Raw genomic sequence first — 14,400 nt, forward strand, 5'->3', positions numbered from 1 at the left:
TACTTGGAAAGGCTATGTTTATGTTTTATGGAAAGGCTATATTTATAATTTTAAAAGTGTGTGTGGGTGAGTTGGAGAAAGGGGGAAAGCAGTATATGCTGGAAGCAGAAGAGAGGAAAAAAGAAAGAGAGGTTATATATATGTAATGCCAGAATAGCAACCTGCTAAATTTTATGTCTGAGAATATAAGCTGTCAGCAAGTCATGTATTTAGACTAAGATTTTTGCCTGACTGTCTCCTCAGACAGCAGGCTTCTCTCCCAGATAAGAGCACACCCTTTTCTTCTGGAATATCACCAATTCTGTGTGCAGTTTCCAAGTGTGAGCTTTCTCCAGCTTGAAACCTTACCCTTATTCTTCACAGTTTAACCCTACTGGAATAGACAAGTCTGCATAGACAAGTGAATGAAAAACAATTAAGAAAGGGTGCTGGTTGATTGAGGCCACTGAGCAAACAATTATTTGATATGGGTTATCATGAGTAGTTATTAAATTAAGCACTATTTTATTCTTTTGTGACTTTCAGATCCACTTTCACAATACCAAGTAGCAAAAATAGGTACATGATTTAAACATGCATAATTACTAGAAAAGGTGTATCAGTATGTTAAGGCCCTGCTCAAGTAATTCAGTTGCTACTTATCTATAGTAGTGTTTTGGAGGAGAGAAATGGATAAAGTAAGATTTATGCATGAAAGTGTTTTCTCTATTCTTGTTGGTCACTTGACCTATCTGGTCACCCATTATATTGTCATGTACCTATTTGTGTTCAGAATAACTACACCTCTCAATATCAGATGTGGTGAACAACCAATGGGGGAGGCTTGTTTCCTTCTAGCCATTCTAGAAAATGGCTGACCACTCTTGAAACATGATTCTGTACAGGATGGAACTTTGAAGGGATTGAATAAAAAATAAGTAACTACTGATTTTTCATTTTATGGAAGGGGGAAGATGATTTGCATGAACTTACTGCTCCCATATTTCACTGTTCATGCCCATTTTTAGTTTGTAGTTTTAATTTATATGATGTGAATTTGTAAAAGCTAGCAAATTCATATTTCACTGCCAAATTGGTTCCCTCCACAAACGAATATTGGCTAACATCTAGGCCAGGGGTGCAGCTAGGGGAGAGGGGGCTTGTGTTCACCCCTCTCCCTGGCAACCCCTTGGAGTGAGGAAGATAATGAAGAAAATAGGAGGGGTGGATCTGGGGGCACCTCAAGAATTGGGGGGCCCCTGTTTCTTTGAACCTATCCGCTCAATTATAGCTACACCCCTGATCCAGGCGAATGCTGCAATAGTGCAAACAAGTTGTGCTAGCAGCAGAAGAATGTTGCACTAACCAGTTCTGCTATGTTCAGAGCTTGCATTCCAGACCATTGGGTGCTGTCACAGCCTGGTGTGCAAGAGGGTACACAACCTGTGGCACACCTCCTGCTGTGAAACCTCTTCCCAAGTTAGTATATGTTGCAGAGTTATCCTTTTTGCACAAGCACAATGTTTGTGCAAATGGACCAAGATCTCAAACCACTGAGCAACGTTTAGCATCTATTCAGCTACACAACTTTCGTGTGTGTGTGTGTGTGTGTATCTTTGTTCATTGCACTAGTACAGCATTCACCTGGATGTCAGCCATTATAATTACTAGAGAAGGTGTATCAGTATGTTAAGGCCCCGCTCAAGTAGTTCAGTTGCTACTTATCTATAGTAGAGTTTTAGAGGAGAGAAATGGATAAAGTGAAATCGTTATTTATGCATGAAAGTGTTTTCTCTATTCTTGTTGGTCACTTGACCTATCTGGTCACCCAATATATTGTGCAAGAGAAATGTTTATTGCAGTTGTACAGTACACAGGGACCCAATGAAAATGACCATATATTCTGTATTGTTTTTCTAAGCTGGAGCCCTGGGACAGTGAAGTGCTGTTAACTAAAACTGAAAAGCAGTATCAAGCATCTGCTTTTCACTATAGAATTAATATTAATCTACTCAGCCAAGGACTTGGCTCATAAATATTCCTGTCCTCCATCCAAATATCTGCCAAGCTTTGGACATTGAAGGGCTCTACTATTCAGCTTGGAAGACCTGGCCAACAGAAAATGGACCTGGCCCATAATCATGCAATTCCATATTTATTCTCTTGGAGACTCAAGTTTCCAGCTGCATACATTGATGCTTGTTTGCTTTATCCCACATACTAACAGAATATACTTTAGGGGGAAGGATGGTTTCTTTATATTCACTTAGAGATGTCCTTTCCCAGTAAAAATGGAGCCTGAATATTGATACTCATGCATGACTCCTAAATTCTGAGATGGCTGGAATGGTGGCAGGGTTGATAAATCAATATGCTTTGACTAAGGACAAGCCATTTCCCAGTCACTACTTTTGCCTTTTTATAACCAAGTTTAGGATTGTAACTAAGAAAAGAGTATTGGAGCTGCAGGCAATTAGCCTTTTTAAGAGTAACCACTCTCTATTTACAGAGAGACTTAAATTTCCTGCACCATAAGTCTACATGGAGGGGGGAAAGAGGCTAGCTTCAGCCAGAGTAAAGAAATTGGCTTCCTTCTGTGCTAGTCTAAACAGAAAATCCAACTTCTTGTAGCCAGAGTCAATATGGGATACAGCAGCACTTGCTGTACATTCTACCATAGTGTAACCACCTTATCCTGGCATGGATTTTTGCCTTAACAAGCATTTTTCCAACTGATGTTACTGTAATTCTGGAAAAGAAAATTATCTCACCCCATCAGAATGTCTTTCTCTCTTTTCTATGATGTTCTAGTTATAACCAGGAAGTGAGATCAATAATCTCTTCACGCCATAATCCTGAGTTTTTGTAGAAGTGTGATCTTGTGATGATGAAGATCATTAAGTGAAGATCTTCTGTCTCATCACAGACCTAGGGTGCCTTAACATAATTCCTTGATCACAGATGTGGATACTCTGAGAACATTCACTCAGGATCTACACAGCAGTATCCAAACTGGAGAGTTCGCCTCAGAAGAAGGAGGCCCCTTGAAACAGAGATAACTTTCTCTTTTTGTACCATAAATATGGCTTCTGTTAGCCAAGCCTATATTGTTCTGGAGAGTGAACTCACACAGGAATGATTAACTGTTTTGTTCACCTTAACACCATTCCTGGAAATAAATGTTCTTTGACCAGTCTCTAGGTACAACTGGCTATTGAGTCACAGTTCTGCCCATAATATTTGCTCCATCTAACAACTGAAGACTGAGAGGATGTGACATGAAGGTAAGAAATGGCTCACATGGTTTCATTCCTTTGATTAGAATTGGATTATGGCAATTTCTAATGTTTAAAAATGTATTGAAAGGGAAAATGTAACGATTACAAGAATTAAGACAGACTTGGGTTCAAATTAGCACTTAGCACTTACATTTATATACCGCTCTATAGCCAGAGCTCTCTAAGCGGTTTACAATGATTTAGCATATTGCCCCCAACATTCTGGGTACTCTGCTCAAAATTACTGCTCAATGTTTAACAGACAGCCTTGGATAAGCAACTGTCTCTCATCCTACCTATTTCCCAGAGTTGCTGTGAGGGAAGAAATTGGGTAATCCCATGACCAACATCTTGAGCAGCTTCCAGAAAATGTGAGATATAAATGCAAAAACAAATTGTTGCTGCCAGTTATTGTTATTATTACAAAAAGAAACACAATACCAAAGCACAATTTTTGCCTGATACAATGACATCATGGGGTTTTGTGCAGTATGTTGTATACTGACAAACAGTAAGTAGTGAATGTGAGGTACTGAAAAAAGGACTTTCCAATCTCCATTACAACATAAAAGAAATTAATAAAATACCAAGCCAAAGAAAGAGCATTGTAATGTTCAAGGAACTAGGGTTGTGCACGGAACATGTTCGTGCACTCCCGGAGGGTGTGTGTGGGGGGTCACTTTAAGAGACAGGAAAGGTGCTTCCTAACTGCCCCGCCATTCCCTCCTCCGCCCCCACTGGCACTCTCCAAAACAACATGGGCACAGGGCTGCAGCATTCCTGCTTGCAGCCTCATTCAGCATCGCCCCATTCATGTATCAGTACACAAGATACATGTCGTATCTGAACCCATGCCTCTGGATGATACACACCTAGAAGCACTTTGGGAATCTGGCAGAAAGCTGATGAAATCAGTCCCTATTTTCATGCACGTGTTATTTCTACGTACAAATCAATAAGGACTTCCTTGAAAACCCAAGACCAAATTGTCATTTCATTCACAGACAAAAATATTACTTCTGGTGAGATTGAAGACAAAATAATTCAGATTTGTATGATGTTTTAAAATTGCCTAAAAGAACTAAATGGTGGAAAGGAGAGACAAATCTGTTAAATAACTGGTAGTGATTTCTGTTATGCCATGACTGCTTACCTTCTAAATATACAGATACAATTGTTGTGTCATCTTCTAGTCCTTCAATCACTTCACATTTATATTTCCCATAATCCTCAAGCATTACATTTGTGATTACAAGGGAGGCATCATTTTCAGTGCTTTTCTTCAGGTAGACCCTTCCTTGGTAATTTCCATAGCTCTTATTGCGATTTCCCATTTGAACACAGACATCAATTTCCTTGAGGTAATCTGAGGTGATTTTGGTCCACTTGATCCGAATATTATGGAACCCTGAGTCAGCTAATGCGTGGTCACGATGAAATTTACACGGCAGTGTGATATTGCCACCTCGATGTGAGAAGATTTTAGTTTGTTCTGCTTCCACAACAAGGCGAGGACCATTTTCTGAGCACATATTGGGGGGGGGGGGGGAGAAACACTGATTAGCATGGCATATCCCCCAACAGTTCACAAATGCAAATAGGTACACTTATGTCCATGAGCTGGGAGATTCCTTGCTAACTAGGCAAGAGGCATCTTTTAAAGTGGTGAGTCTCTTATATTTATCAGCAACTGGACCTATCCAACCCCAGCACAGCATTTTCCCAGTGGATGTTACCGGTGTCTACTGTGTGTTTGTGTGTGGTTTAAGACTATAAGCCCATTTTTGGAATAGGAACCATCTTATTCCTTTTAAAATAAAAACTGCTTTGAATACTTTTTGTTGAAAAGTGGTATACAAATATTCAAAATAATAATAATGGCTGATATGATGTGAAGTTATTACAGAGGTGTAACACTGTACTGTAGAGCTGTTGCAGACTTCAAAGGGAGTTTCTGGACTTCAACCAACCACAAAAAGGAGTGGCTGCATAACCAGCACTTCTGCAAGTTTCTCCATTTGGGATAATGCTGTGATGTGGGATGGTGGGCAATGGTAGAAAAAAACAATCCAGACTAAAATGTGCTGCAAATACATAGCAGGAACTAAAGGTGCATGCAAGTGGATGGTTTCAGGTGACAGAATTAGTGAGCTACACACTACATAACAAAATAAAATTCATAAAATTCATATTAATGCACCATCTCACATATATACAGTTTAGAAGACATGGTGTTGCTGATCACACAAATGTCTGCCACACATGTACAGAAGCCAGGTGAGTGCCATAGGCAGGGCAGCTGCCACATGGGATGCTGGGCAGTGCAGCGCTGCTCCCTACGGCTTGCAGGTGCCAGCGGTATGGCAGTATGGAGTTTTAAAGGTACCTTTCACCGCCCCCTCTATGCCACCCTCGTCGGCTGCCACTGCATTGATCCCATTTTACAGCTAAAGATCAAGAGGTACAGCAATTAGTAACTAGCCCAACATTAGTCAGTGAATCTACATCACGGAAGTCTTAAGCACAAGTAACAGTAATTATGTGACAGTAATTAAGAAATTATGAAAAGGAGTGCCTCTGTAAACTTCTCATAGTGGTCAAAGTAGTCCAATTTTCCATATTCACTTTGGGCTGATGGTAGCTTTCACACTTGTGATGACACTCAACAATGGCAACGTATTAAGAGGAATTGGAGTTGGCTTGACTCTTTTTTAAAAAAAGAAGTCACAAAGGCTGTATAGCTTGAGTCATAAGTATTTCATAATATGTTCCTGCCTGGGGGAAAACCCTGGAATGCCCAGAGCTGAAGATGGCAGCCAAGTCAGCTTTTAGAGTAAATGTCCTCCAGTACTCTTCTGATCCCTGTTCTCTCACATAGTTTCCAAAAATGTTGGACTGGGCTGCATATAAAATAGTTTCTTATCATTAGAAATACAGAAGAATACAAGGTAGTGAATTATCGAATGTCCACATGCTACAAAAATGAGTGACCTTATTGCTGGAAGTAGTCAAGAAGTATTTTTTTTAAATGTATTTTTAAAAATCTACACATATGGATTTAACACGAACTACCTAGAAGCGTATTTAAATTGATGTTAATGCAAAATTCCTTTCTCTTATCGGGGGAAAAAAATCTAAAGCCGATAGATGCTTAAATAGTTATCTGCAGTTGGTTATAGAGACGAGACAGCAAGGGGAGTTATGCAGACCAGATTAGTGAGGAAGCAATAAAGCAGGGCAAGAAAAAGATCCTGATGGGAATGGGGGATGAAAGCAGTATGATGCGTGCCTGAGAATTAGACTACAAAGAGATCAGTTTCTACAATGATATGCACATTCTATAGTACTCAGTTTGTTGAATCCCTACATGGCAGTGCAAGTCTTAAATTTCTGCCTATGGTCACATAGCTTTTTTGTGGTGGTGGGGACTATGGGTGGCATATTGATATACTACTCTCTCTGTAAAGAATTTGGGTTACTTATTTGAAATAATGAAATTTAAAGCATCAGTGACGGGCAGTTTAAGCCTGATCTTTTAGTAATCTACACACTGTCTGGGTATGCTGCATTGCATCAAAACAATTTCAACAGATATTTATTCAACATATATAAAATAGTCAGGCTGATATTAAAATATCTGAAATCACTTAAGAATCAGATATAAAGTTTCCCAAATATGTCTAGATTTTTGGTGGGAAAAGGATGTGGGGGAAAATACCATTAATAGTGTACACATGGAACACCTCTCTCTCTCTCTCTCTCCACACACACACACACACACACACACACACACACACACACACACACCCCACTTATGGTCCATATTTTCTACAGAAGGAACTCTCACATTCCTGGGCCATCTGGATCTGTTGCAGTTTGAGAGAAATCCAGTTCCATAAGGAAGAGGAAACAGATCCTGCAGTCAGGCACTCTAAAGGCAAATCTGCACAACAGACTTTAATCCCATTCACTTACAGATCCCTCAGAACCTTTGAGGAGATTCCAGTCATTTAACCCTCAATAGCATTTACAGGGAAGTTTTCAACTCCTGTCAAATATTTTCTGCAAGAACCTAAAGGTTTTTAATTCTGTAGTGTTTTCCTTTTAGGACATTGGCACTGGTTCCCCAGTACACAATACCCTTAAATATCATGTAGTTATCATAAATGGTTTGTGTGTGGAAAAATGCAAGGTAACTTTTTATTCCAGATGTGATGGGGTTTTCCCAACTGGATGAAAAGATACTCCCTTGCTCCATTGTCATGAATACTAATGCCTGCTTGTATGATTTGCCTGTATGTGATGGGCCAGAGTTTGCTCAGGATGCATTCAAAGTTCATTCATACCTCTTCTGGTGCCCTCGATAGCCCCATCTCATATCCTGTATTTGCAACATTTTGCAAGATATCCTTTGGTGACATTTCTGTTTCCAGGATGTCATGCTATCTGACCCCCACCTCACCTTGTTCTTTTTGGGGGGAGGGGGGCTAACAGGTCACACATTACCCCCTCTGCCTCTGGCATCTAAAAGGCAAGGGATGTGGCTTATGTGGCTCCTTCTGGTGCAAGGCACAACGCATAAAGAAGGATCAGTAAAGCAGAAGAGTATACAATGAGGCCGTTCTCATGATGGGGGGAAATGGCTAAAGGAGCCCAGCCTGGTTTCCCCCCATTGTGAGAATCACTGGGCTTGCGGGAGAGCCTGGTGGCTCTCTGGCGGCTAGTCCGCCAAAGAAGCCCTCCCTTTAAATGGGGTTACCGGAGCGAGCGCTCTGCTAACCCCGTTTTCCCAATCGTGAGCCTCCTGGTCTTGTGGGGGGGGGCTCCACAGGATGCACCGCACACTCACACTCACCCCTGATCCCTGCAGCCCCTATCGGCTCCATGATGGAGCTGGTAGTCATGTAGGTGGCTGATCCGGCCGCCCAGCAACGAGTGACTGCTCATCTGTGGGGAGAGCAGGCTTTAAGGGTCTCCACATTGCTCATGAGGAGAGCCTCAGTGTGGATGTATGGGATACCTAAATACCACATGATAGCAACAATAGTTTTCATTTCATTTCATTTCATTTCATTTATTTATTTGATTTATATACCGCCCCTCCAAAAATGGCTTAGTTTATAACATATACTTAGGGTTAAACTGGTATAAAATTTACATACAAGTTTAAATATGCAATTTATCAAGATTGTTTGAACCATATATATCAAGTAAAGACAAAGTATTTGGGCTTTTCTTCATTTATTTGTTTTGGATTCGGTGAAACAGCTTCAGTTTAAATACAATAATACTGGCTTAATTAGTTAGTGCACCAAGCTGAATTACCCATTTCATTTTTATTTCATGGTTAAACAATTTTTAATCAAATTTCAAGTTGTCCTATTAATTTCTGTGAATGCTGGACAGCTCAAGGCTTATTTTTCTGCAACAAAAACTAGCATTACTCAGAATCAAATTAAAAGATTAACATTTAATTTTGGAATTGGTGAATACTTCTTGCTGAGCTGCTGAGGGCTTGTAGCAAGGGTACCATCCGATTTGGTTTTCCAAAGAGAAGGATGAGATTGATCTGAGAATGAGGGAGGACATGGTGATGAAGGTGAAAAGAGTGGACAAGAAGATCCTCAAGTGAAAACTGAGAGAAGGGCATAGGGAGCGTTAAATGAGAGTGACATCACTGCTATCCATATTTTGGTGCTAGTTAAAGCCTTTTTAAAATTCACCCAGGCCTTTTTGATCCTGGTGTATAGGCTGCTCTGATTTTGTGTTTGTATTTTATGTTACTGAACCCTAAAACAGTTAGTTGTAGATTTGAATCATAGGAACAGCTTTCCAGGAAGTTTGTGAAATCACCTTCTGTGAACCTTTTCTGTGAAAATAAAAACAAGCTGAGCATTTCTCAGAGGTGCTTTCAGTATATTCTGTTTCAGTAGTGTGTGTGTTAAACTAGATGGCTTGCTCAGTTCCTTCACCAATGATTCTATGAGGACAGTCACACGACTAGGGTGGGCAGGCAGGGGGAAGGCTTCATTTACCTTCCTGCCAGAAGATCATTCTTTGGTGCACAGGTGTGCACCCAGATGATCCATGCTGATCTGCTGCGTTGTGATTTGTTTGAGGCCAGGACTAATTGTCCCGGCCTCTAGGTATCCCACAGTGCACTGCATGATGAATATGGCACATTGAGAGATACCCCAAAGAGTGCAGCCCAAGGAGACACACAATCCAGGCAGCCCGGTTAAGGGCACACTTGCACCTTTAACCTGGCTAAAAGGAGGACTTGAAAGCAGGGTTAGGTGGGTGTGCAGCACTGGGATTTGCATGGATGCTGGCACTGCACACTGCATCAGCCTAATCCAGGCTGGGCTGCCCTAGACTGGGTTAGGCAGGTCATGAGAATTGGCTTTATGTGTGATATATTGCAATCTAACCTGGTGAAGACATGCACTGCGAAGAATCAAGCAGATAATTAATTATATGCCTCCTGGCTATTATTCATGCCTCTTTAGGGAGAGCCACCTCTGATTTAAACTGTTCCCCCCATTTTGTTTTTTATTGGTTTTTTGGAATCAAGAATCTTTTTGTATTAACTGCAGAGTCAACAAAAGCATTTTGTTTTGATTTGGCTCATCCACTTGGCTCCCTTCACTTCTGTCATGAGAGCAGAAAACAGATGCCAAAATTCTATGCCTCCATCCCAAACATGACAAAGAGAGAGAAAGAGAAAGAGAGAAAAATGTCTCCGCTCTATCATTGCAAGAATTAGTGCCAGATGGGGCCTCTGATACATTCTGCCTGATTAGCTGGAGATACCGATATCAGGTGAAGCAGAGAGGAGTTCAAATTAAACTGATCCTATCAGTGCATATAACTGCAGATGCAATGGGGGTAAAATGGCACCTTTTAGTACTTTAGTAGGGTTGCAGCTCCAAAAAATATTCAGGAGCAGGTCAAGGCCAGCCACACACCTGCAACATCTTTGCTCAAAATCTCTACTGATTATTCAAGACAGAAAGTGTACATTTGACCCTCTACCTTCCGAAAAGTAAAAGGCATGGGGGTTCATGCCATCTGGAAAACCCCTCTCACACACTTCTTGTTCTCCAAGCCTTGTTCTGTAATCCCAAATATAGGAGGATGGACTATGGTTATTCAGTGGAATGCATTCTGCACATGCTTTTCCTATAAGTACCAAGTTTGAGCCCCAGAATTCAGAAAGGGTCTGACAGTGATATTACTGGGTACGTTAAAGATCTAGGGTCAGGGCTCACAGGGTCCACCAAGTCTGAGAATTAAATCTGTTCATACTCTCCAATGGAATCTAGGAGGCTGTTCTCATGAGCAATCAAGACCAGGCTAGGGCAGCTAAGTTCTCTTGACTGCCTATGAGAACCAGCAGGAGCCCCACGGCTCCCAGTGGTGCCATGGCAGCAAAGCCACCTAAGGAAGTAGCCAGTTAGCCAAGGTTAAGGGCACAAGCACACCCTTAACCCAGGCTAACTCCTCATGTATTGGTGCTGGCTGCTCCCAGCTGAAGTTGGCACAGGAGTGGGCTCTCGGCCATTGCTGGGGAGATCCCCACAATGCACAGCACACTGGCATGGTACATTATGGGATATCCAGGGGCTGGGATGACGTGTCCCAGGCCCCACACCTCTGCACTGCCTGGGGCAGCAGTGGACCATCTGGGCGCATGATCCACACACCTAGACAGTCCTGGGGATTGTCTGCAGGGAACACAGGCTTTTACAGCCTTCCTCACCACCCACCAGCTAGCCTGTTCATGGGAACATGAGAAAGGGCTTTAGTATTCTTTTCCTGTTTTTGAAGCCATTAATCACCAATGCCTCCAGCAACTCCAGACAACGCAGAAGCACTAAATAATTGATCCAGGGCAACTGCCCCAGTGGCCTAATGCTCTCAATACCTCTGAAGTTTGAAGGCTGCACTTTATCTTAAATAGTCCAGCTTTAAAAGGGTTTCCAGTGGCATAAGAGTCTAATGAGTGATTAAAAGATGTTACCGCATCTTGAAGCTGATTGAAATGCTTCCTCCTCATTCTCAGAACTAAGGGAAATCACGTTCTCAAAAATCTTGTTCTCAAAACTCAAAATAATGTTCTTTCTCACATAGTCAGTGGAAGACACTGGAGAGGAGAGCTGATCTTGGGGTAGCAAGCATGACTTGTCCCCTTAGCTAAGCAGGGTACACCCTGGTTGCATATGAATGAGAGACTTGATGTGTGAGCACAGCAAGATATTTCCCTAAGAGGATGGAGCTGCTCTGGGAAGAGCAGAAGGTTCCAAGTTCCCTCCCGGGCATCTCCAAGGTAGTGCTAAGAGAGATTCCTGCCTGCAACCTTGGAGAAGCTGCTGCCAGTCTGTGTACTGAGCTAGATAGACCTATGGTCTGACTCAGTATATGGCAGCTTCCTATGTTCAGCTCAATGGTCACGATGGTCAGCTCAAGCTGAATCTGGACATGTCAGGGAGGGAGCTTTAGACCTTCTGTATGTGAGCATGCAGCTGCTCTACCACTGAGCTATGCCGCAATCCCCTAAGAGGCGCATTTTACAGTGCTCACATGTAGTTTCCCATTTGAATGTAAACCAGGGTGGACCCTACTTAGCAAAGGGGACAATTCATGCTTGCTACTACAAGACCAACTCTCTTTACCACAAACGTATAGTGTAAAGCATGATGGAATTTATCTACATGTAGACATTGTTCCCCTTCCAGGACTTGAACTCTTCCCTTGGCAAGCCTCTTTATGTAGTGCCAAGTGCACAGCTCTCTTTCTGGCTATGTATGGCTGGTGTGCATGTACTCAGTATGGTGATGGTACAGATTTAGATGTTGCCATATGCTGACTGGCACTTTTTGTCCACGAGTAAGGTGAAGATGTTTGGGAACAGGAACCTGATTGGTGGTGGTGATAGTAACAGTTTCCAGGGATAGTAACAAAATCCAGGGATTTTGTTAGCATGTCCATCGGTGTTGCTATATTTGGATTTCTTTCTACAGTTACTGGCCAACGTCTTGACTAAAGCTGTGTGAATGCAGGGAAAGGGTGTGCAACTGCAATGTCAGCATCTCTGCTGCTGAAACATGGATGTTGACTTGTGAGGGAGCAATTTTAACTGATCCCTCCTTCTTAGGGAGTGCTCTGCACAGTTATGGCCCTGAGGATCACCAACATACCTGGATCACAGGATTGCCTTGCCCATCTTTAAGTAAATAGGGTCACACTGTGCCCTAAAGAGAATTTTCAAAGCAAACGTTACTATTTGGTAGGGATGTGCGGTTCGGTTCGGATCCGGACCGGTTCGTCCGAACCGGTCCGGATCCGGCGGCTCGATCCCGGACCGAATCGGGCCCTCCCGGGGACCGAGCCGGACCGAATTCGAGCCGGTTCGGTACCGAACCGGCTCGGGTTTCCTGAACCGGTTCGGGAATGAAATTGAGTCTCACTCAGTGTCTCTTTAAAGTGTGTCCTCCATTTTGTGTCTCCTTCCCGAAACTTTTGCTCCTCCTTGCATCCATTTTGTGATGCTATTTCCAGGCATTGTATTGGCTGCGCTATTGATCCTTGATTGGCCAGAATGAGTCCTTTGGTCTGGTAGGCTGCTTGGCTGTTGCACTGTTGAGAGCTGGCACCCTGTTGGCCGTGGGGGGAGTGCAAAGGTGGGGGCTCCCAAAGGAGGGAATTTCAAACCTATATAAACCCAAGCCTCTTCTCTGGAAACTTCTCTTGGCTGCAGTTGTGGGATCATCTCTGAGACCTGCTTGCCCTTTGCTGGCTGCTCTGGTGTCTCTGTGAGTCCTGACTGTGTCCTGTGTCTCTCTGTGTGTGCTCTGTCTAATCCTTTGTCCACCTGCCCTTTGTGACTCTCTGTGTGTCTCCTCTCTCTGTCTGTCTCTTGTCTGTATACTGTGTGTTACTTCACTTTACTTTCTTCTTAATTTCCCCCAATTTTCCCTGTTCCTTGTCTGTCTGCTTTTCTCCCCCCCCTCCCCCCCCTTTCCCTTCTCATCCTTTGGGCCTACCCTCCCCCTCCCCCACTCCCACCCACTGCATCCTCATTGCTTTAAATCTTCTTCCATTAATTATTGCTCTTTGTCCTGCCTTGTTGTTGTCCAACTTTTTGATTTTCACATTGCATTCCATTGGTTTCAGTTATATATTGCTTGCTGGTTTTGCTTAAATTGTACCATTTTGTTTGTTTCTGCTGACTGCTGCTGCCCTGCGAGTTGGTTCCCTGAATCCCTCCCCCCCACCCCCAGAGGATTCTGTTGTTGTTTCTTGTTGTCCCATATAATCAGTTTTGGTTCCCTGCTCCAAACTTGCCCCTCCAAGTCCAACCACACCCCACCCCAACCCCACCCCATCCAGCCTTCTCCCAAGCTTGCTGCTGCCAAACCGAGTCCAGTTTTCTTTGCTTGGTTCCACTTATTCATTTGCTATTATTAATTTGCAGCAATTGTGGTTTCATTGTCTCTGTTCACTTAGTGGCCCCCCTCAGAGTCTGTGTTTGGTTCCCCCTCCCCACACCCCCACCCCCAAGTTTTTTCTGCTGGTTATAGTCTTTCTTTTAATTTTTTTTTTAAACTTCTGGCTTGTGTTCTCTTGATATATATTGCTTTATATATTTTGCTACCCTCCTCCTCCTCCTCCCCCCCCTGCCTGCCCCCCCCACCCTCCCTCCTCCCAGACCCTACCCTAGCCCAGGCCCAGCTCCTCCCCCAACCACCCCATCCAGCCTAATCGCTGCTGCTGCCCGAGTTGTTCCAGTTTCTCCTTTGCTGTTTGTTGTTGCCCCCTCCCCTTCCCCCCAACACCCCTCTGCCACACACTAGCCCCCAACCACACACACCCTCGCTGCTCCCCCCACCCCACCTCTTTTTCTCCTTGCCCCTGACTCTCTCCACTCACCTCAGGCCCCCTGCCACACACTAGCCCCCAACCACACACACCCTCTCTGCTCCCCCCACCCCACCTCTTTTCCTCCTTGCCCCCGACTCTCTCCACTTACCCCAGGCCCCCTGCCACACACTAGCCCCAACCACACACACCCTCTCTGCTCCCCCCACCCCACCTCTTTTTCTCCTTGCCCCCGACTCTCTCCACTTACCCCAGGCCCCCT

General features: G+C 43.4%; 1 protein-coding gene across 3 annotated transcripts in view; it reads right to left on the bottom strand.

Annotated features, from left to right (window-relative positions):
- The window catches only part of HAPLN1 (hyaluronan and proteoglycan link protein 1), a 111,905-nt gene that overhangs the window by 15,412 nt on the left and 82,093 nt on the right, over positions 1 to 14,400 (bottom strand). For all 3 annotated transcript variants that reach the window (XM_053300741.1, XM_053300742.1, XM_053300740.1), the window contains exon 3: positions 4,411 to 4,779. In XM_053300741.1, coding sequence (XP_053156716.1) covers positions 4,411 to 4,779 — 369 coding nt within the window. The remainder of the gene's footprint in view (positions 1 to 4,410; positions 4,780 to 14,400) is intronic.

Source organism: Hemicordylus capensis, chromosome 2 (assembly GCF_027244095.1).
Source record: "Hemicordylus capensis ecotype Gifberg chromosome 2, rHemCap1.1.pri, whole genome shotgun sequence".
Taxonomy (NCBI): domain Eukaryota; kingdom Metazoa; phylum Chordata; class Lepidosauria; order Squamata; family Cordylidae; genus Hemicordylus; species Hemicordylus capensis.